The 21,084-nt window shown below is 36.1% G+C and overlaps 2 protein-coding genes across 2 annotated transcripts; one reads left to right on the forward strand and one right to left on the reverse strand.

Moving 5' to 3' along the window:
- The first annotated feature begins 163 nt into the window (after positions 1–163).
- On the forward strand, positions 164–18,836 carry Mcr (macroglobulin complement-related). The gene is made up of 29 exons (XM_066407014.1): positions 164–415; positions 9,147–9,258; positions 9,437–9,620; positions 9,704–9,822; positions 9,876–10,056; positions 10,111–10,279; positions 10,331–10,427; positions 10,485–10,641; positions 10,754–11,025; positions 11,154–11,355; positions 11,406–11,564; positions 11,621–11,873; positions 12,181–12,356; positions 12,595–12,878; positions 12,956–13,284; positions 13,539–13,631; positions 13,683–13,830; positions 13,879–14,012; positions 14,072–14,232; positions 14,291–14,556; positions 14,613–14,909; positions 15,068–15,363; positions 15,576–15,750; positions 15,800–15,994; positions 16,052–16,278; positions 16,336–16,513; positions 16,567–16,741; positions 17,010–17,115; positions 17,366–18,836. Exons 2-29 carry the CDS (start codon positions 9,161–9,163, stop codon positions 17,572–17,574), a joined length of 5,340 nt encoding a protein of 1,779 aa, XP_066263111.1. The 5' UTR covers positions 164–415; positions 9,147–9,160; the 3' UTR covers positions 17,575–18,836.
- A 210-nt stretch (positions 18,837–19,046) lies between these two features.
- Positions 19,047–20,949, reverse strand: LOC136419688 (putative ribosome-binding factor A, mitochondrial). The gene is made up of 7 exons (XM_066406214.1): positions 20,707–20,949; positions 20,452–20,647; positions 19,927–20,095; positions 19,735–19,853; positions 19,503–19,613; positions 19,281–19,451; positions 19,047–19,226 (listed from the first exon to the last, which is right to left on the reverse strand). Exons 1-7 carry the CDS (start codon positions 20,820–20,822, stop codon positions 19,047–19,049), a joined length of 1,062 nt encoding a protein of 353 aa, XP_066262311.1. The 5' UTR covers positions 20,823–20,949.
- Positions 20,950–21,084: the final 135 nt, after the last annotated feature.

The following is a 21,084-nucleotide window of genomic DNA, read 5'->3' on the forward strand; positions in this document are numbered from 1 at the left end:
TATGAACATCATCAGCACTTTAAAAATAAACTTTAATTGCCTTTATATATATATAATTAAAGTAAAAAAAATTAAAATCCCCACGAAATCCTTAAAGTCAAAGCTTCTTATCTTGACAACATCGCAACGACGCCGCATTCCGTCCGGGGTTGCCAAAACTCCGCTTTTTTTCCGCAGTTTGCATGTGTCAATCGAGGTATAAACAATTTGCGGCTGAAGTTAGACTTCACATTGATCCTAACCTTCCGAATATTAGAATACTGCAATGTATTGGCGGAGAAGTGCGTAAATAAACTGATAAGAGTTCAGGTGATATCGAAATAAGCGCGAATTCGATGTGTTTGAATCCAGTTCAGGTGAAATCGGCCCTTTAATTACGGTGTGGAGATTTGAATACCAACAAAACCGTCCACAGGTAAGCGGTGACCGTTGACGTGTTGGGCGTCGACCATCGATAGTCGGGCATGGGTCCATCATGGTTTATCGTTTTCGGCTTGGTTTTGGTTTAATTCCCTTTAATTCCGGTGATTTTTACCTAATGTGATTTCACCTGTCTATTCGGTAGTAACCCTAATAATGACCTTTTAATTTGCCTTGACGATGTAATTAACTGTACCAATTTGGTATTAGATTCAAAACAGTAGAAAAGAAAGAGTTTAAAATACATCTAGGAACTGGTCATAAACAATTAATTGTCATAGAGATTGTTTAATTACAGCACTAGGAAGTGGCTCTCTTTGACTTTAAATACCTAAAGCTAAAGCCTAGTTATGTTAGATATTTTGAACCTCATTCTCCACCTCATTTTAAACTCTATCTGTAGTTAAACTGAAAATTTTGACACATAAACATTTAAATATATTTGTGGTACTGTGTAGAACCCAATATATCTATTATCTTTTTTGATTGATATGTAGGGCTTTTTCTTATAACAACATGGATTTGTCAGATTTTAACCTTAATTTTTAGTGGTGACATGAGTTTGAACTTAAAATTTGGGTATAATGCAATATACAGTTGAGTACAACTGCAACAGGTCCAATAGTACTTAAGCACAAGTTGATTCCCATTTTGGTACCTTTTTGTACCTTCATCTTTATACAGTTTTGCAAGATCTGAGTGTAATATGCCTTAGTAGGTCTCAACAAAAATTACCTGTTCCTTATAGAGTAGGTATTCCTTCTTGTGTTGTTACCCTCTGAGGTAGATATCAAAATATATAGGGTATCCAAAAAAATACTGACAGCCATGTAAAGTACGCTCATATGATTGTACTTATTCAATATATTCAAATATATTCAAATAGTATCAAAACGTTATGCAAGAGTGATCATCAGAATCTTCATAAAAATATAAGAATTAGCCTGCAAATGCTTAATTTCTTAATTGGTCATAGGGTGTTAAACATTATGGTTTTTTTTACTTGCTCAATTTTTACTATTGTTTCTCCTATTTCTCTTATATTTTGTCAGACATATTTGTTTCAAATTTGAACTGTAAGTTGTTTCTCTTGTTATTTTTGATAATCTGGATTTATGTAATAAACTTCTACCAACCAGCCTATCAATAGTTGAGTACTTATTTTTTCCATGGTCGGCTTCTTCCTTCTTGGGCTCCCTTATTCTACCCCAATTTGTGTAGGTGCAGAATAGTCCTTGAAATTCCTTGGGGAATTTCCAGTACACTTAATAACCCCTAACCTCCCAGTACACCCTCTTACATTTTACCCTCGTTTTTGTAATTCTCCAAATTTTTCCGATTCCATTGATTGACTGAACTTAAAAATTATTTATTGGATCCCGAAACGAATCCAGCACAGTATTCGGATTGTCTCTTCAGCGCGCCAACAAAAACATAAATCGATTTAACTCAACGCCGATCCCTATTGATGCATATGATTTATTTGCTTCTTTTGCTCCAATTTTTTTAGATCTATACCGACATCTATATAGCTGAAAGTATAGAGCTTCCGCCCCAATTTCGCTACTACTATCAATAACAATAACAAATATACAGCCCGTTGTGCGTGTTTGAGCTATTTTCATTTTAGTAAAAACAAACCGTAAATGTGTGCAAATCCAGTAACAATAAATTTAACAACCGTTTGTAGAGAAATATGCGTTCTATTATTAATAATTGCCATTGCAATTATGTTGTTTTTACACGACTAATAATATAAATAATTTTTTTTAATCTCAAAATAGTTCGTTCTCAAGTCTTATTTCAAGGATTTCATGCAGTCATGTCTCCCCATATTATAGCTGCTGACAAGTTATTTTAAGCAATTTTTGTGCTGTTTTCACTCCTATTCTTATCTCCAATAAACATGTAGAATTTAATAGGCTGTTGCATCTCAATTAGCTTAGGTGAATTGAAATTATGAAGCATAAACTGGGATAATCGCCCAGAAGACCGAATTACTGGCGTTCTTTACAAACTACTCTGACGTTACTAATTATAGCGACTTCTGGCCCACATTTCTTCTTGTCGGTTGTTCAAAAATAGTACCAGGTAAATGTTGAATAATCCATCATCACTCTTCTTCGTATTGAAATTTCTATATTGAAGATTGGCTTTCATGAAATGAGTTACATTGTGTTTGCCCGTTATTATTGAGGTCAATTACCAGTAGTGTAGCCGATGGGTATGTGTTGTTTCTTGTGACAGTTAAAGTGCATTACAGTTGTAAATGTTACATTATTCAACTATGGTTCAACAACCAAAATATTTGCTTCAGTTGTATTAACCGATCGTGATGAATTTATGGATTTTGGTGCAGAAAGATGCGGCGCATTGGTGATAGATGCACAGAAGCAGTATGGTGCAGGTGCAGAGCGATAAGATGCATTACTGGTTTTCATGGGTATTATCCTTCAAGTAAAGTTAGCAGTTAATTAATAAATTAGCTCTTAATAATGATGGACTGCACTTTAATGCAGTTCTTGTCAGATTAAGAGATTCTGGCTCAACCGTTTCTAGAGATCTGTTCAATCTCTGTTTCCCCTTGGATGTTTGTATGTAGATTTCCAGAAATACGCTGGAAGTAAATTAAAATGCTTGGCTTCCCACCGGGTTGCCTGTAAAATAACAAACAATAAATATTTCTTTTCCCTTTAAAATGTTCGAGTTCTGGTTTCTATGTATGTTTAGGCGTAAAATGCAGAAACATTTGTTGAAAATCATCCTTAAGTACGAGCTTAATTTTCCAGTTCATTTTATTAATTAATATAAGGAATTTTGTTTAATTAAACATAAACACAGACGTTTAAATTGCAAATATAAATATTAAAAGGAATGGTTATACTTACTGACCTTTGAAAACTGAAATCATACTATATCTGTTTTCATTTATCGCTTCTGCTACTGTTGTATTTTTATGTTGTTGTTGTTAAATTTTATGGAAGATATTTCACTTAAGCCTATAGAGTGGATTCACTATTTCAGCAAGAATTAATAAAGCCTATGTTTTTATATAATTTATAAATTGTGTAAGAATTTAATTGATTGGATTCTATCGTGACAATCGGAGTTTGAGTTCATCTACCATTTTCTCAAGAATATTGTTTACATTTTTAGTACATTTTTAAATAAAAAATATTAAGTTTTGTGGAACTGTAAAGTCGCGTTTCATTTCGTTAATTTCTTTTGATGAAGGTCCTATAACCATCTGATAGATTATGGAATCTCCAAAAATCTGTTGAAAATCGAACGAATTTCATCGTATCCTGCACAATATGAATTCACATTTTTCACTAAGAATAGAATTTCAAAACTCCGAAAACCACTAAAAACGAATTTAAATCAAAATTGAATTAAACCAAGGACTTGGTATCACTGTACTTACGAATTTTGAATTTAGCTTGACAAAAGTCACGTGACAATGTCGCTTGTTTTTGGTTGTAGCAGTCATGTGATCGATGTAGAAGACAGGAGAAATTAATAAAACAATTTAGGACATTATTTCAATATTTGACGTTCGGCCATTTTGTTCATATTTATTTGTCAATTTGTTTCAAGTTCATTGTTAATGTTAAAATATTTCAATCAATGTTGATTTAAATGAGAAATATTGAAGAAGAATTAATATTTAAACTTATCAACATGCGTAATGTTACTTAATAACACATACCCTAGTAGCATGTATATCGAGGGGCTGTATAACAAGCCCAAATGAATCATTTCAACGGTCCAAACTGGTCCATATCATGCGAGTTTCAAGAGTTTTAAAGTAAGTTTCTCGTTACTTCAAGATAGTTGCAGTTGTAACCTCTTCATGAACCACTAAATTTACTCTCTAAAAAGTTGAAAATCAACAAAACCTCTCCCTCGCAAACACCACGAACTCATTTTATGCGTTTTAAGGCGCAGAGGGTACATTCGCACACCCCCGTAACTTATTAGAAATTCCCCATTGCTGGCACGAGCCAAAACTGAATACAGGGGTGGACAAATAAAAAGCGAACAGCTGCCCGATCGGGATAATAGGACAAGAGCCGCCGAAAATAGCCCTACCGGTACCTGAAAAGGGCATTAAATTACGCTCTGTTTGTAATATAAGTTGCTCTGCTCCAGTATTTTTCATGTTGAATTTTTCCTCGCACGTGCCCTTGTTTAATCCTATAGAGGAAAGGAGACACCGGAAGCCGGTGTTACCGTTAATCTCACCCCTCATTTCCATGTTTCTGTGATTTTGTTTGGACCAGGCTGTAAAACGTTTTAGGGAAGTTCATTTGTTTGCTGCCTAATTTTAGTCTTGAGTCTGGAATGCAGATGGGTTTCGAATAATGTATAACTGTAACGGCATGACTCAGAAAACCAGTACGAATCGAATTTAACGATCTTTGTATATTAATGATTTTTTTTGCAATCAATGAGGCTTTCTTGTTGGCGTTAACAAACGAACCAAGGTGTGACCCGTCGTGCAGACAGGAACCACAAACGCAAAATAATCGGATCAATTTATTATTTTGGCCCGCCGAAGTAAATGCCTATTTCCGGTGCCTCCTTTGTTCATTGCATATTATGCATCCTGCATTTATTCCCTGTTAAGACTTGACTGCCGTGTGAACAAAGCTCTAGTATTGTTTTAAACAACAAAGGTAAGAAATCATTCCATTCGTGCCTGCCAATTAAGAAGCAATTTGAGCTATTTCTCTTAAGAACGTTATAGGCCTGAGGAGAGACTTCCGAGGCCTACAAAATTAATGCCGTTAACCATGCAGGTGCCTAAAATTTGTGTTGACATTCGAATGTGGTATTTTATATCTTTCTGATAATTTATACCCATCGTTGCATTATAGGCTTCTTTGTGGTTTATTATACAATACTTGAGACAATAGAATCCCTATAGAAGGAATATCGTAAGAAGAGGGGCTCGCCACAAAAACCCTTAAAAAACACTTCCCCTTGTGTTTAAAGATTTCTTCTGCTTGGACCCATATAAAATTACACTTAATACGCTACTGTTGGAATTCAATTGTTTGGTAACTGGATCTCTCGGGTTCCATGCACTACCGTTTAAACTATTAATTTGTGTGTGTAAAGTAAACGAAATGTATACCATACTGACTCGCTTTCAAAACATACATTAGGTTAATTGGGTTTGGAATCGCTAGGCGATATAAAAAACACTTTTCTGGGAAGGTTCACGCAATGTTAAGGCTGTTGGAGGTGGAAAATGTCAATGGAAGTTGTAGAAGTAAATTGAAGGTGATATATTCCACTTCCACACCGAAAGATTGAGGAGTTGAAGAAATTAATACTATTAGGTCAGAATCTTTATTAAGTTTGTCAAAACCATTATTTTTCTATGTTTAAAGGTAAAGATATTTGGGTTAGTTAATTTAAAAAAAAAACGCTAAATATTAATTATAAGGAATGAAGCATTTAATAAATTTACTTTAATAGCTGTATAGGCACTAATGTAACCACTTAGCAAATGAATGATTTTAGAAAAGAAAACCGCACAGTTACAAATGTCGGAAATTCAATTGATTTCGATATCAGACTCAAGAGGAGTCTCCAAATGTGGTGGTGAATCCTACCGAAAAAATTGTGAAGGACCTTCTCATACCTGGAGAAAGATTCCATATAACTATCGACCTGGCTGAGTTTACCAAAACGGCACCGATATTGTCCTTTTCCTTATTAAGTGCCTCTTTATTCCCCAACTAATTCTTAAGTGCTTGCCCACTTCTTAACATAACTAACAAAACATCTTTATGTATATTTAAAGATTCTTCCTCTTAGCACTCTCTAAAAATACCGAGAATTTTATATTTCCCAGACGCTATCCAGACTGTATGGTAAAATAGCAGGCTGTTGACCAGTTGCTTATTTTTAACTTTCCTCTCCTGAAAATAAGTGCAAACGCTCTGCTAATCCTTATCGTCCACTTGATTGAGGATCAATCATCCAATTTAATGACCATAAAGTTCGTTAATAGTCACCTATTGATCGATCTTTTTATTTTAAAAGGTTTAATTCACGAAAACAATACAAATGTAATTGTCTTAGAAAATGATAGTCTATTAGTTCTTGTCGTGTCTTTGACTACTTTAAATGAAGTTTGAACGTTGATATATGAGTCGTTATGCAGCTTATGAAATATGTATAGCATGGTTTTGTTCTTTCTACGTTTCAAGTTAGAATAAAATCGATTTTTTAAATTCAACAGTACCCAAAAATATAAGTCCTTGGTGCCTCAAGCCTGGTAATAGCGTCACTTAATATAATCCAAACCATCTGAAAGTTTTAAAATTATAAAATTTCTTTGTTCAAGTCTAAAATTTATTTCAGAGAATCAAATTGACTTTAAATTGAGGGTAGTTCGATATAAAAACGCCCCTCTGACCACTTATCAAACTAAAAAACTTTTATCTTGATATACAAGACCCGCAATAATGTTATAAATATTTCGCTCTGGAAATATGTTGTTGATTATCCTGGTTCTTGCCGGTTTTTTACTCTTTATTTAAATTAATTTAACAGAAAAGACTATACGACAAAGCCGGAATCTTTTATTCTGGTTGGAAAATCTACCAAAAATGCTGCCAACTAGTGAAAAATTGACTTGTTGTTTTTATGAAGTGTCTGAGTTGAGACAGAATTAGTTTTGTTGCATTTGCTATATCGAATTGATCACTTGAATTTTCATGGATATAAAGAAGTTTTGTGTGCGACGGGTTTATAGATATATATAAATAATAAAGAGATTAACCAATAATCGGTGAAAACTCAACATTCTCTATTGATGCCCCCATTTCATAAAAATGTAAATTTCCTCATTTTTTTGTTGTTTTATTTAACTTCTCATTTCGCATTATTTTCGATGCGCCAAAAAATACTTAACAGCCATGGCTTTAATATGAAGCTTCTACTTGATCAATTCAGTCCTACGAACCAGCTATTACCCAACATCTACAATACCAAAATAATTACTTCCTTTCACAATCATAACACAGCCCGTAAACCTGACCCCAAAATCGATAGTAAGATTTTTCTAAATCACATTTAACAAATTGATTAACGAACCAAACATTCTGAAATGCGCCAATTAAACTGAGATTGGTTTCAAACAATTTTTCTCTTTTAAAGGACCTTTCAGCTTTGAAATAATCTAGCAACATCCGCAGCTTGCCTCCTGCGGGAGTAATCCCGATTATTTGTACCCCCCAATGTGATTTATGAAGCCTGCGGTCCCTTTTCTGCGGGGCCGCCCCCTGTTTTAGTCAGATCTAATTAACCAGTCAGCGAGGGGGTGCGGAAAATGCACGGGGAATGACGATTTGAATCAAGTTTAAAGTTTGAAAATACCGTCAAGCTTGTTTATATTACTTTTCATAAAAAACGCTAGTAGCTGTTTCATCATCTGTTTCTCACATCACTGTTTCCATTGCGGATGACATAAACATCGTGCATCTGTTCTTGGCTACAACGTCTTCCTATATGCATTTTTTAGTTATTAGATTGTTAAAGAATCGAGTTTCGAAAACATTTGATCGATGAAAGCTGCACAGAGATGGATTTTGAGATATGTTAAAGTGAACAAGTTGGAACTGACATGCCTCAGGAAAATTTTTTTGGAGTAGTATGAAATACAATTTTTCTCGAGTTGAAGGGGCTTAGTGCAATTAGCGTCTTTGAAAGCAACTGTCGTGTTGTTTTTGTAACTGGACCCAATTGTGTCGGCTTTGCTCTTAATTGTCGTTTAATGAGCGATTTATTTTTGAAACCGAGACGTTCTTATTATATTCCCAAGCGTGGCGAATAGCGTCTCGCTGTACCACTCTTTTTTTCAGTCTTAAAGCAGGGAAAGTTGCGACGAGGAGCAATTGCGCCAACAAAAAAATTAATTGATCTAGAGCATAAAGTTACTAATAATGGAGAAGTAAACAATAATGACCCTTCAGTTTCGTGCAGCTATAGTCGATAATTTTACCCTCGCGAACCTGTTACCATTGAAATCGATCCATGACCGACTGACTTTTCGTTACTTTTCCCGTTTAATATCAATAATGCCGCCACACTTCTACATTTCCTCTTAACATTTGACCTTTCTTTTATTACAACTCCGAAGCAATTTTAACCGTTTTATCTTTAATGGCCTAATATGTGTCAGTTGGGTACCAAACCGGAGATTTACGTTGGGTGTTAAATAAATCATATCATCAAATTCAGATTTGGATTTATCTGTCTGTGTTTGTAAAACTCCGTTAATTTAAATTTGTGTTGCTTATTTCCCTGATGAATAATGCCTAAGTAAAACAAACATTCCACCTGAGGATCGACAATATAAACAAATAGCCTAAAGTTAAATGGTGCTATAGCCACGCGTCCTCTTTAAGTGATGAAGCTTCAACCCTCGAAAGTTCCTGTGATGTAACACACTTCATAAATCTGTGCGAATTGAGGAAAAGAACTTCCAACTGCCCCTGTCCTTAAGGAGGGTAAATGTGTGTAACAGATGGAGATAAACACGGGCACTTATTTTCAATAGGGACATAAATCCCTGATAATGACGATTGGGATATTATTTCTGAGGGTTCGGAATTGGAATTTAGTGGAGAAATATGCCTAAAAGTGATTTTATTAGGGCCTTTTATATCATGGTCGTTGAGAATTTTTAACATTGTGTTTGTTTTCAGGTGCTAGTTTTGGTATGAAGCGAAAAAGACCTGCCATATGGGCAATTTTTGTATGTCTTTCCTGCCTTGTAGATGCACAAGATGTGAACCAATACAACGATCCATACAACAGGTTCGTGAATTAATAAAAGAATGTTTACAAATTACAAAAAAGCCAAACAATGCCTGTTTTCGAGAATTTTAACTTTGGTTTTGAACACGTCTCATTCCGATTTCTTAGGCAAATTGAAACTCAAATAGAAAACCTCCGACTCCAGACTTCTCTTTAAGGTGTTAATTTTTTCCTATAGATACAACCCCTCAGGAAGTCCCAACGACCCATATAAACCACCATCTCAATATAGTAACCAACCAGGCCAAGACCAGTACGGCACCATTCAACCTACTAACTCTTTGGATTCGACAGACCCATATAACAGAGACCGAGACAGATATGGGCAAGATCCATATAGAAATCGAGATAGAAATAGTCAGGTAAATATTAAAATTCACGTAATCCTTTTCTTTTTCATGCAATAATTTTACTATACAGGATTGTTTTGTTTATTTTCTCTTAGTTTGATGGAGATCCATTCGCTAACCAACACGGCGTCTACGACTACACCCCCTACCGTAATCCCCTTGTCTACGGTGGTAGCGGCAGCAGAGTGGAACACGCCGCCATTATTAAAGAAGCGTAATAAAATTTCTCTGTTTAGCCTCCATTATTTCTAATAAGATTTCCCTTAGAACTTACTTTGTCGTGGCTTCAAAAATGGTGCGTCCAGGCCAGTTGTACAGAGTGTCTGTCACGGTTTTGAAGGAAAAGCAGCCCCTGATCGTCAGGGCGTCGATTTCCCGAAACGGGGTGGAAATGTCCAGCGATTATAAGCCGGTCAAGGAGGGTATTTTGGAAACTCTATTGATGAGGGTATAGAAGGTTTTTTTTTTGGTTATAATTTTGTTTTATTAGAGTGCATTTTAGGTGCCTACAACTAGTGCTGCAGGAGAGTATAAGTTAAGGGTTGAAGGTTTATATGAAGATATATTAGGAGGAGCTGCATTTTCCAATGAAACTAAGCTGACTTTCTCGGAAAGATCGATGACAAATTTTATCCAGTTGGACAAACCTGTATATAAGCAAGGAGAGATTGGTTAGAACTGTTTGTGTACATCTCCATTTTTTTAATCTTCCTTTTTTGTAGTTCGTTTTCGAACGATACCCATAAATACCGAGCTAAAGGCATTTAGTGATGCTGTAGATGTGTACGTCAAAGACCCAAATGGACATATTGTGAAAAGGTTTGTTGAGCTTCCAAAGTCCTGACAAATCAAAGTAAATGATTTTTTCTTTTGCAGATGGCTCTCAAGACAGTCCAATTTAGGTACAGTCAGTTTGAATTACCAGCTTTCGGATCAACCAGTCTTCGGAGAGTGGCGCATCAGAGTGGAAGCGCAAGGACAAATTGAGGAGTCTACCTTTTTGGTGGAGGAGTACTATCAAACACGATTTGAGGTTAAAAAAAAGTTGTAAAAATTATAGATATAGATGTTAAATGTAACCAGAATTGCATTAAAGTTTTTTACTCTATTCTTTTACACTAAATGGCGAATTTATCATTTCTTAGGTCAATGTCACGATGCCAGCCTTCTTTCTCAACACTGAACCTTACATAAGCGGCATTATTATGGCAAACTACACCAACGGAGCTCCGGTGCGCGGCAATTTGACGTTGAAAGCCTCGCTTAGGCCAGTAAAGCCCATAGATATAAACAAGAAACTCAAAAAGAATAGGCCGAGGCCCATCGAGAGCAATCTTTACAATCCTTATGGTCATAACGATTTTTGGAAGCCTGAGGGAGCGTATCATGGGCCGATAAACGATGATCTCTATAGAAGGTTTGTTTTATTTTTTATAAAATAATCTTATGGATTCTGTACTCACCGTTTGATTGCCGATCCTACATAAAATGGATATATTTATTAAAAATTTTTCGATTTTGTCACTTGCAACTTCGACGTTTTAGACAAAACTACGGAGGTCAATATGATCCGCAAAGAGATCCATATCAAGACAACTTTATCCGCAACAATCCTTACGATAACTACTATGATAATTACGATCCTTACGACAAACCTCTGGTCGAAAAATACTACAGATTCGACGAGGAGTTTCCATCCTGGATGCCGCGCAATGACTACTGGGAGACTATTCCTAGCCTCAAGTTTGTGAGTCTTGCAGCTTAGCATTTTTTCTTTTATGTTAAGTTTAACAATAGTTTTATGGCACCTATGAGTTTAAATTCCCCATCAGCGATTTATTGGAGAGTGTACAAAATTTGGATGGAATGGAAGTGCTTATTACCGCTACTGTCGGTGATCGGTTTCTGGACGAGGTTATTGAAGGTTATTCCACCGCAAGGGTGTTTAATTCCTCGGTAAATTAACTTTATTTGCAAAGCTTCTCAGCATAATTAAACGCGATGAACAACAGGTAAAGCTGCAGTTTATGGGCGGCTCTCCTCAAGTCTTCAAACCAGGGATGCCCGTATCTGCGTACTTAGTCACATCTTTTTATGACGGCTCTCCATTATCGCAGGAAAGCCTGCGCTCTAGTTACATGGAAGTTTCTGCAAGTGTAGAAAAAAGGGGAGGTGGAAGATTAGACATTCCTCCAAGACGTCTGTGGAGGATGGAGGATCAACAAGGAGTATGGCAATATCACTTGGATTTGAAAAGAGAGTTGGGTGAGTTACATTCGCAGGTAAATGCAACGCAATCGCATTCCACATTTTAATTTCAAGATTCGCCTCAAAGCAGCAGTTCCCATAAAACTGCTAACTTGCATTTCCCTGGGAACCCGCATTTTTATCCTTGATAGTGTTTACCTCATTCGTATTGCTTCATAAAATAGTCAGTTGTAACTTAGACTTCATTGGGAATAAACATTTCTTTTTTATAAATTGGATTTTCTGATTCACAATTTATAACTGGTGTATTGTTTTTCTAATGAATTATTTATATAGTAAAGGTGAGTAACACTGGTGATTACAGGAATATTCGGGCCTAAGGCTTTTGATGAACTAAGTCTACTGTCAAATCTGAGAATTCACGCCACGTTTCGCGATGATTACACCAATCAGCACGCGACTGCTGAGCTACTCATGGTGGCGCATTACAGTAATAATGATCAGCATATCAAAGTCACCACCAGCACCACAACACCGCAGGTTAGTTCATCAGGTTAATTTGAGAATTTAAATGGTTTTTTTAGTCCTAAAATCTCGAACTTTGCAACGTTATTGCGATTTTAAAATTGAAAAAGAATTTCAATTGTCATTTTAAACAGAAATTCAGTCGATGTTAACAGTTTTCTACTCAATATTGTTCTAATTAATTTGTCGTTGACTTATTATAATACGGTTTTTAAAGCTTTTGTTTTTGTCATGTTTTCAAAATTATTTTCAGGTGGGTGAACATATGATATTCCACATCAGATCGAATTATTACATCGAAAAGGTCAACTACCTGATCATAGCCAAGGGAATAGTGTTGGTGACGGGCGATCAGGATATGGATGATTTTGTCAGCACGATGCCGATCGTTTTGAGCGCAGAAATGGCACCATCTGCCACCATTGTTGTGTGGCATGTAGGGCGATATGGTGATTTAACAGTGGACAGTTTAACTTTCCCTGTGAACGGCATCAGTCGTAACAAGTTCAAGGTGGTGATCAACAATAAGAAAGCGCGGTAGGTTAATGTTATGTCCATGCACGATGTATATTTACTGGGCTAAATATAAAATTTTCATTAATGACCATTTTTAGTACTGGTCATAAAGTGGAAGTAGTAATATACGGAGAGCCCGGCTCTTATGTAGGCCTTTCCGGCGTCGATCGAGCCTTTTACACCATGCAAGCCGGTAATGAGCTGACTTACGCCAAAGTAATCACCAAAATGATGACTTTTGACGATCATATGAACGGAAGTTTGATGCACGCCTGGATGTCTCATGATGGATACCCTGACGAATTGATCTATTTCCCTTCTAGTACTTTTGGAATAGACGCGAATCGAACTTTTGAATTTGCAGGCTTAGTGGTGTTTAGCGATTTTGAACTTACTAGAAAGCCCAATTTTTGCAATTCACAAGAAGGTAAGGATATAATATTGTTTATACACTATGGGGCAAATCTATTGAACGCTTGCAATATCTCGCAAACTGCTTATTTCTATTTGCAAACTGCATTTTTTATAATTCTCATCCGCAGCTTCAATCATGAAGAATTGAATACAATTTTGAAAGAGTTATATTTGACATTGTTAAAATATAAATATTTGGCAACAACGTAAAACTCTATCTGTAAAATTCAGTTGATCATAAGTCTATAATCGTAATGCGTTTGAAAGGCATGGGAGAGTGTCTCAATGGACGATGCTACCGCCTGGACAAGCGATGTGACTACTACAACGATTGCGAAGATGGAACTGACGAAGCTGGCTGTAAGCGGCTAAAAACCTTTAAATACAATTTTGGCTATTGAAAATTTTCAGGCAACTACGAAAACAATACTGAACTAGCTTTGTTCAGGAAGTTCCGTTTTAACAGAGTGCAGCGCCAATATGACAATGTTTGGGTTTGGGAGGATGTCAACATCGGTCCTCATGGGAGATCCATAATCAACATTAACGTTCCTGCAAGGTACTTCAATCATTTGGTTTAACCATAACCAAACATATGATTTTCTAGGCCCGCTCATTGGATGGTATCCGCTTTTTCCATGAGCCACACCCTCGGCTTCGGCATGCTTAACAAAGCCATAGAATACGTGGGAGTTCTGCCGTTCTTTATTAATGTGGAAATGCCCACAATATGCATGCAGGGTACACATAAATGCTGATTAATTTTTGTTCCAATACCTAATTATTTTTGTAAATTTCAGGTGAACAAGTAGGTATTAGGGTAACAGTTTTCAATTATATGGAAGACAACATGGAGGCCACAGTGGTGCTGAAAGGCTCTCAAGATTATAAGTTCGTCCACGTGGAGGAGAACGGGGTAGTAAGGGCCTACAACCCTAGAACATCCTTTGGAGAGCACCAGGTAAGTTTCTTCATAATATTAGCTACGTCATTATCTTAACAAAACCTTAATTTCGCAGTTCTTTATTTTCATTAAAGCACAAGATGCCTCACAAGTGTACGTGCCCATTGTGCCTACAAGGCTAGGAGATATTTACGTTACAATCTATGCTTCTACTCTCATCGGTAAGGACGAGGTAACGAGAAAGTTGCACGTAGAACCCGACGGGCTACCGCAGCACAGGCACCAATCTGTGCTGTTAGATTTGAGCAATCGCGCGTATACCTTCCAGTATATGCACGTGAACATTACGGAAACTCCCATTATTCCTTACGAATACGATCGGTAATTGAACTTTTTTAAATCTTCAAATTGTTAATCTGACCTAAACATCTTTAAAGGTACTACGTTTATGGCTCGAACAAAGCCAGTATTTCTATAGTGGGCGATGTGGTTGGACCAATATTTCCCACCATGCCCGTGAATGCCACGTCGCTCCTTCATTTACCTATGGATTCGGCTGAGCAGAACATGTTTTCCTTCGCCGCCAATATGTACACGTTGCTTTATATGCGCTACACGCAACAGAAAAATAAAACATTGCAAAAACTGGCCTTTCACTACATGAACGTGGGATATCAGAGGCAATTGAGCTTTTTGCAACCAGATGGTAGTTTTTCAACTTTCAGAAGTGACTGGTAAGCCGTAGTGTAGATACCAATTATTTTAGGTAAAGAGGAAAGCTGAAATAGAAGAAAGATCCCATGAAACGATCTATTTAACATTTTCTCTTGCGATTTTCATACATAAAAGCAATGTTCGCAATGTGTTTTATCCACGTTATTTTTTCTTCCAGGAATAATTCTGCCTCCTCCGTTTGGCTAACTGCTTACTGTGCACGCATTCTACAAGAAGCCAGTTTTTACGAATGGGAGAACTACATTTACATCGATCCAGTGGTCATATCCAGAGCCGTCGAGTGGGTGTTGAGACACCAAACCGAAGAGGGTTCATTTTACGAAACCACGTGGATACCAGATCGAAAATATAATGCTTCACTAAACTTCGACGGCAGAGATCATATCGCTCAGAGGAATATTACACTGACGGCGCACGTGCTTATTACATTGGAAAGCGTCAAAGATTTGACAAGTAAGCTGTTAATTTTAGTCGATGAGATCTTTTGATAGCCTCGCGTGTCTTGGTTCCAATAACAGTTATGTTTGTACTAAAATTAGTAGCCCTTAATATTGAAAATAGAATCAATTTACTTAAAGTACTTAGAATAGTCTTATAAATATAATATATATTATTATATAACCTGAACACTTTTGATACGGCTTCTTGAACATTTATTGCCATAGGTGGTCTCAGTTCCAAAGTAAACATTGCCACTAGAAAGGCCATATCTTGGTTGGAAAGGAACATGGATCTTATAGAGGACAAAGGCGAAGCTTTCGATGTCGCCATAGTGGCTTACGCCCTTATGAAAAACAAAGCTGCCAATGCTGAAAGGGCGTTCTTGGCTTTATCCAGAAAGTATGTTTTAGGTTCTTTATTAGACACTTAAGTTTAAATAACAATTTAGAGCCATCGAAGAGGGTGGTTTAGTCTATTTCGCCCGTCAGCGTATACCTCAACCGCCTTCAAAAATGGAGAATCAACGGCCCTTCCTACTGCCTCGTCTGCCATATGAATACGACAGCGAAAATATCGAGGCCACTGCTTACGCTTTGATGGTATATGTCGAGAAACAGGAGCTATGGGTGGACAGCATTGTTCGGTATCTTTCTATCAGATCAAACTCCAAAATATTCTCTAAAGCTGTTGTTTTGAGCAGATGGTTGAACACACAGCGACTGCTAGATGGTGGTTGGTCGTCAACCTCGGACACAGCCAACGCTATGAAGGCTTTAATTGAATATACATCGGCGCAGCGCATTAGAGACATTTCCAGTCTTTCAGTTAAAGTAGAAGCTACTTCTCTTCCTGGTAAAAGTCAACTGCTCTATGTAAACGACAAGAACAGAGCTAGGTTGCAGCATATCGAGATTCCAAACGCTTGGGGTGAAAGATTTTAATTTTGCAATATTTTTAGGAATACATTATGTTCCTGTATTGCAGGTACCGTAAAAGTAGATGCCAGAGGCACTGGTTACGCGATCCTCCAGATGCACGTGCAGTACAACGTTGATATTGAAAAGTTCCAGACTCAGCCACCGACGCGAGCTTTTGATTTAGTTACCAAGCAGTATTTCTACGGCAGAAATCAATCGCATATTACTTATGTGAGCTGCCAAAGGTGAATTTCAGATTATATGAGTTTGAGTTTTTTTGCTAAAAAGATGCTTGCAGGTGGACTAACTTTAACGAGTCTCATCGGTCCGGGATGGCCATACTTGACATAACTGTTCCCACGGGATATATCGTGCAGCAGCAGGATTTGGACGCATATGTGATTTCAAGGAGGGTACGCAATCTGCAAAGGGCCAAGTTTGAAGAGAGAAAAGTTTACTTCTATTTCGATTTCGTAAGTAAAGTTGCAGCTAATTATGATTGAAAATTTTTTGTAACTTTGTTAGATATTAAACGTGAAATCTTCAGATGAATAAACCACCAGAACAGTATTATATTATAGCTAGAAGAAACGCTTATTTTTATCTGTTTTTTAGTCAAAGTTGAAGTCAGTGTTGAGGAAAAAACCAATTAATATATCATGTCTATTTATATGTCAAAAACAATTAACACAATAATTAATTAATTAAAAAATTATAATTAATTAATACATTTTCTTGCAGTTGGACAGTGAAGACACGTGTGTTAACTTCACTGTAGAGCGATGGTATCCAGTGGCCAATATGTCTCGGTATCTATCAGCACGAGTGTACGACTATTATGCGCCAGGTAAGAATTTTTGTAATAATTCCAATCAACGAAAGGGCATATTTGAAATTCACCAATTTTTATACGCATTTGTACAAATTTAATAGAGACATATATATAATATTGAATTGTAAATTTACCTTGGTGAATTTAGGAAGTTATGTTATAATCTATCGATCATCCCAAATTTGTATTCGATAATTACAATCTCTAGATATGAATCCAAGACAGAGAATTTAATAATAAACCATGATTTTTCTTTTTTTTCCAGAGCGCTTTAACGAAACTTTAATAGATTCCCTTTCGACATACGTCTTGGACATCTGTCAAGTGTGCGGCAGCTCCCAATGTCCCTACTGCTGGATTTACAATTCGGCCACAACCACAGCAGTACCTTTCCTAACAATTTCAACCCTCACTTTGGCAGTACTATGGTTAAATTTTCGATTACCGCAATATTTTAAAAATGACTTCGTGTAGTCAAAAATAGTTGAGGGGTGTGCCAACCCCGACTGATATGTAGGTAGTGTATAAAGTGCGACTGTAAAAAAGGTGTGTGATTATAAGTAGGAGCTTAGGGTAGGTTTTATATATTGTACTAATTTGACATCGGATGTCAGTATTGTTTTTGCGTTAATGGTAAGGGAGAGAGGTAATTTTGATAACCGTCGACAATCTCGCTTTACCGTGCAGTTACGTTAAGAGAAAAAGTTAAGGAGAGAGGCCAGTGTTGCTGGATTTGAAGAATTGAGAAGAGAAAGTGTTTGACTGTTGGATGTAATAGGTAAGCAAATGGCAACACTGTATTTTGTATTTATTAAGGAAACCCAAAGCTGTCCCTGCAATAATTATTTATACAATGTCCTGAAATCGTTTGTGCATTTCTTGGTTACTGTAAGTTCATATGAACATAGAACAAAATTCATCTAAAGTCCGAACTGTGATGAGATGGTAGAGGCGTCGTGTGAAATTCTGCATAAAAACTTTCTATCTGACAAAAAATTTAGTAAGAATTCTGATGAAATGGTGAAAACGCTCCATACATGTGGAATGAACTTGAGATATACTGAACTTTAGACACAAAAATCTAAACAATTGAGTATGCCAAAAAGTCGCTTGTGTATAATTAAATAATTAAAATCAAGTAGTGCCTACACAATAATTGATTTAAAACCCCATGTAAATAACATAACAATGTTGCCCACTCTTCAGAGGGATACTAAAAGCTACTTCCAGTTAATGCTTAAGCAAAATCATGTTTTTCCTTTGAGTCGAGCCAGATCTGCTCATTTAGTCTCTAAAACCGTCCATTGGCGCTGGCCTAAGGTCAGCTCCGTTATCGAATGATAAAACTTATAGAGATTTAGATCAAATTATTTAATATATTATGATCAAAGAGGGCGACACCAAAGCCCTCAATAATATACATTAAAGTAGCTAGAGATTTGTTGCATATTGTGTATGTTTTCATTTTTCTTAAGTGCTGGTTTTCACTAAGGTTATTGAGTGTCGATTCACTTTATAGTTTAATGTCTCATTTTTTCCCGTTTATTATACTAATTTTTGCCCTCATTGCAATTTCTTTATATTTTCAGTTTTTTATACTACTCATTTCCTACATTACTGTAAATAATAGTTGTTTAGCATATTTAGATATGTGATAAGGACTCGAAAGTTAAGAGCAAAACTGTTTATATGGAACAAAATGTTGATCTTAAAATACAGAATCTCATTTTTGATAATTTTGTTGTCATAAATCCTTAATGCATTTTCCAACTTCCCAAAAATGGCAATGTAAAGGGGAATAGTATAGAGTGGAGTTGTATTAGTAATTTCAATCCTTTTACGTCACCAAAATGTTCACTTGTGAACCTTTTTTTTCATTGTGTTTTTTCCTCTACATGTTCAGGAAATATTAAAATTACAAACCAAGGAATAATAATTATTTATTTTCAACTGTTTTCACTTTGTACCTCGTCCCTAAGCTCTTCAATATCTTCAACAGTAAAATCCTCATAATCAACTTCATTCTCCATTTCCAAATGACTATGCCTTTCAAAATACTCCTCCTCCAAGTACTCTCGATCGGCTGTCCATTTTTTATCTAGTTTATACTGCTTTGCTTGTAAAATCTACACAAAAAAATTCTGAACCCTAAAAAAATTTAAGTTTTACATATTCCTCACCTGTCTCTGACGCAAAAACGCCTTGAAGGCTTTTCTTTGCTCCTGCATGGATTCAAAATTGATAGGGTTTTTATTAATGGGCTGTGTAATCTTGAACTGGCTCCAGTGAGCCCATTGTTCTCCATCAGTACTTCTATGAGAGGCCTTTGAAGTTGCCATTCCTTTTTTAACCTAAAATATCTTTTATACATTGACAACACACTAACTATGCATTTTATGCACCCTTTTGAGAATATCTGTGTGATCAAGTCCTAATACATTTTGAGCCATTGTGGGCAAATCATCAGGACTACTGTCAGTTTCAGTTAATTTATCTATTTTTTGTAATTTAGCCTACAAATAGAGAGATTAAAACTAGTAGTATCCAGTACTTTGAAGCAAGTTTAGCTTTAAAATTTCCCATATAAAGCATTCTAATTCAGAGACAATTTCTAAGGCTCAGTCTCTCACAAACCTTAACGTCGCTTTTCAAAGAAGTCATAATAATATCAATTTCTGATTTGAAATTGTCAGCAATATTTGTGGGCTCAAAGTCTTCCCCAAAATCCGCTTTACTCAGGCAATCTTGCACATCTGATATTTTAAAATAACTTTTATCTGCAATCATCAAGCTAAGGTGGACACACACAAAACAGGGGCATCTTACCTTTGACAAACTGTATTAAGGGTACCTTGCCCATCAGCATCACTGAGGCTAATTCATGGCTTAAATGACCGGCGTTTTTCTTCAATAAATGGTCGATTTCATCTTGTTTCTTTGATTCTTTGGCTACCCAGTAGACATTTAAGATCTTGTAATCAGGGGTTACTTTCACCTGAAGAGTGATGGATGTTTTTATTTTTTTCTCTTTGAGAAAAAATATAAATTCCATACAACCAATAGCACTTGTTTTATTTCTTAGTAGAAGAAAATTTTACTGAAAAACCACCTTTAAAAATCTAATGAACATAATGATTTTAACCAGTTTTGTGGATATTTATTGGATAAATTTAATTAAGTTTAAGTAATAGGCGAGTTGATTTAAACATTAAAGTAAAAACAAGTTAAAACTGCTTGGATAGTACAATTAAAAAAAAATTAGCCCCTTTGGAGGTAAACCAAGCCAAAGTCTTCGTCACAGTTTGAATACAAAAAGTCTTCTTTGTAAATACTAAAATTTTGTTCACATACCTTATTCACTTCAATCCCATATCCCACCAGTTGATTTGAATACTGCCCAGTGCTCATAATATCCGTAACATGTTTCATAAATAATTTGTTAAGCATGTTACCTCTTCTTGAGTTTCCTGTTATATTCATCTCTATAGAAGTTTTTCCAAATGATGTCGATATAGATGGAAAAAGTGGCTGCTGTCCATAATATTTCCTGGCAGACCCACAAGAGCCTAAGTGCTGGTTTGTAAGTAACTAACGGGGAATACATACTTTTTCCTGTTCTCCCCCATTATCTTTTGCATGATTTTGGCAGGCTTGGCATGAAGTTTAGAGCTGGTATGCAAGGAGCAGCCGCATTTGAGAAAGGAAATATTGGATTTCAGCATGATTTTATTAGTTTTTTTAATACATTTTTCCGTGAAAAAGTTCTCTAAATCACCTTCAAGGCTTGCCAAAGTATTTTGAAAATTTTCAAATTTTGGCAGCTTAATATACAAATGAAATATGGGGTTATGAGATTATTGTATTGCTGCGTTCAGAATGTCGGACAATAGGTATGTTCAGAGATTTAACAATGTTATTAAGAAGGATCGACAATACTTCTCTCATTTTTTATTGTCACAACATAAACAAAGACACACATAATTG

Source organism: Euwallacea similis, chromosome 3, assembly GCF_039881205.1.
Source record: "Euwallacea similis isolate ESF13 chromosome 3, ESF131.1, whole genome shotgun sequence".
Taxonomy (NCBI): Eukaryota; Metazoa; Arthropoda; class Insecta; order Coleoptera; family Curculionidae; genus Euwallacea; species Euwallacea similis.

Excerpts from the sequence above, each read along its gene's own strand:
- Mcr (XM_066407014.1), top strand. The coding sequence starts at position 9,161 with ATGAAGCGAAAAAGACCTGCCATATGGGCAATTTTTGTATGTCTTTCC. Across the intron at positions 9,259-9,436 it reads TACAACGATCCATACAACAG|ATACAACCCCTCAGGAAGTC; the intron begins GTTCGTGAATTA and ends TTTTTCCTATAG. Across the intron at positions 14,233-14,290 it reads CATCCTTTGGAGAGCACCAG|TTCTTTATTTTCATTAAAGC; the intron begins GTAAGTTTCTTC and ends TTAATTTCGCAG.
- LOC136419688 (XM_066406214.1), bottom strand. The coding sequence starts at position 20,822 with ATGCTGAAATCCAATATTTCCTTTCTCAAATGCGGCTGCTCCTTGCAT. Across the intron at positions 20,096-20,451 it reads ATGGGATTGAAGTGAATAAG|GTGAAAGTAACCCCTGATTA; the intron begins GTATGTGAACAA and ends ATCACTCTTCAG. Across the intron at positions 19,854-19,926 it reads CTTAATACAGTTTGTCAAAG|ATGTGCAAGATTGCCTGAGT; the intron begins GTAAGATGCCCC and ends TTAAAATATCAG.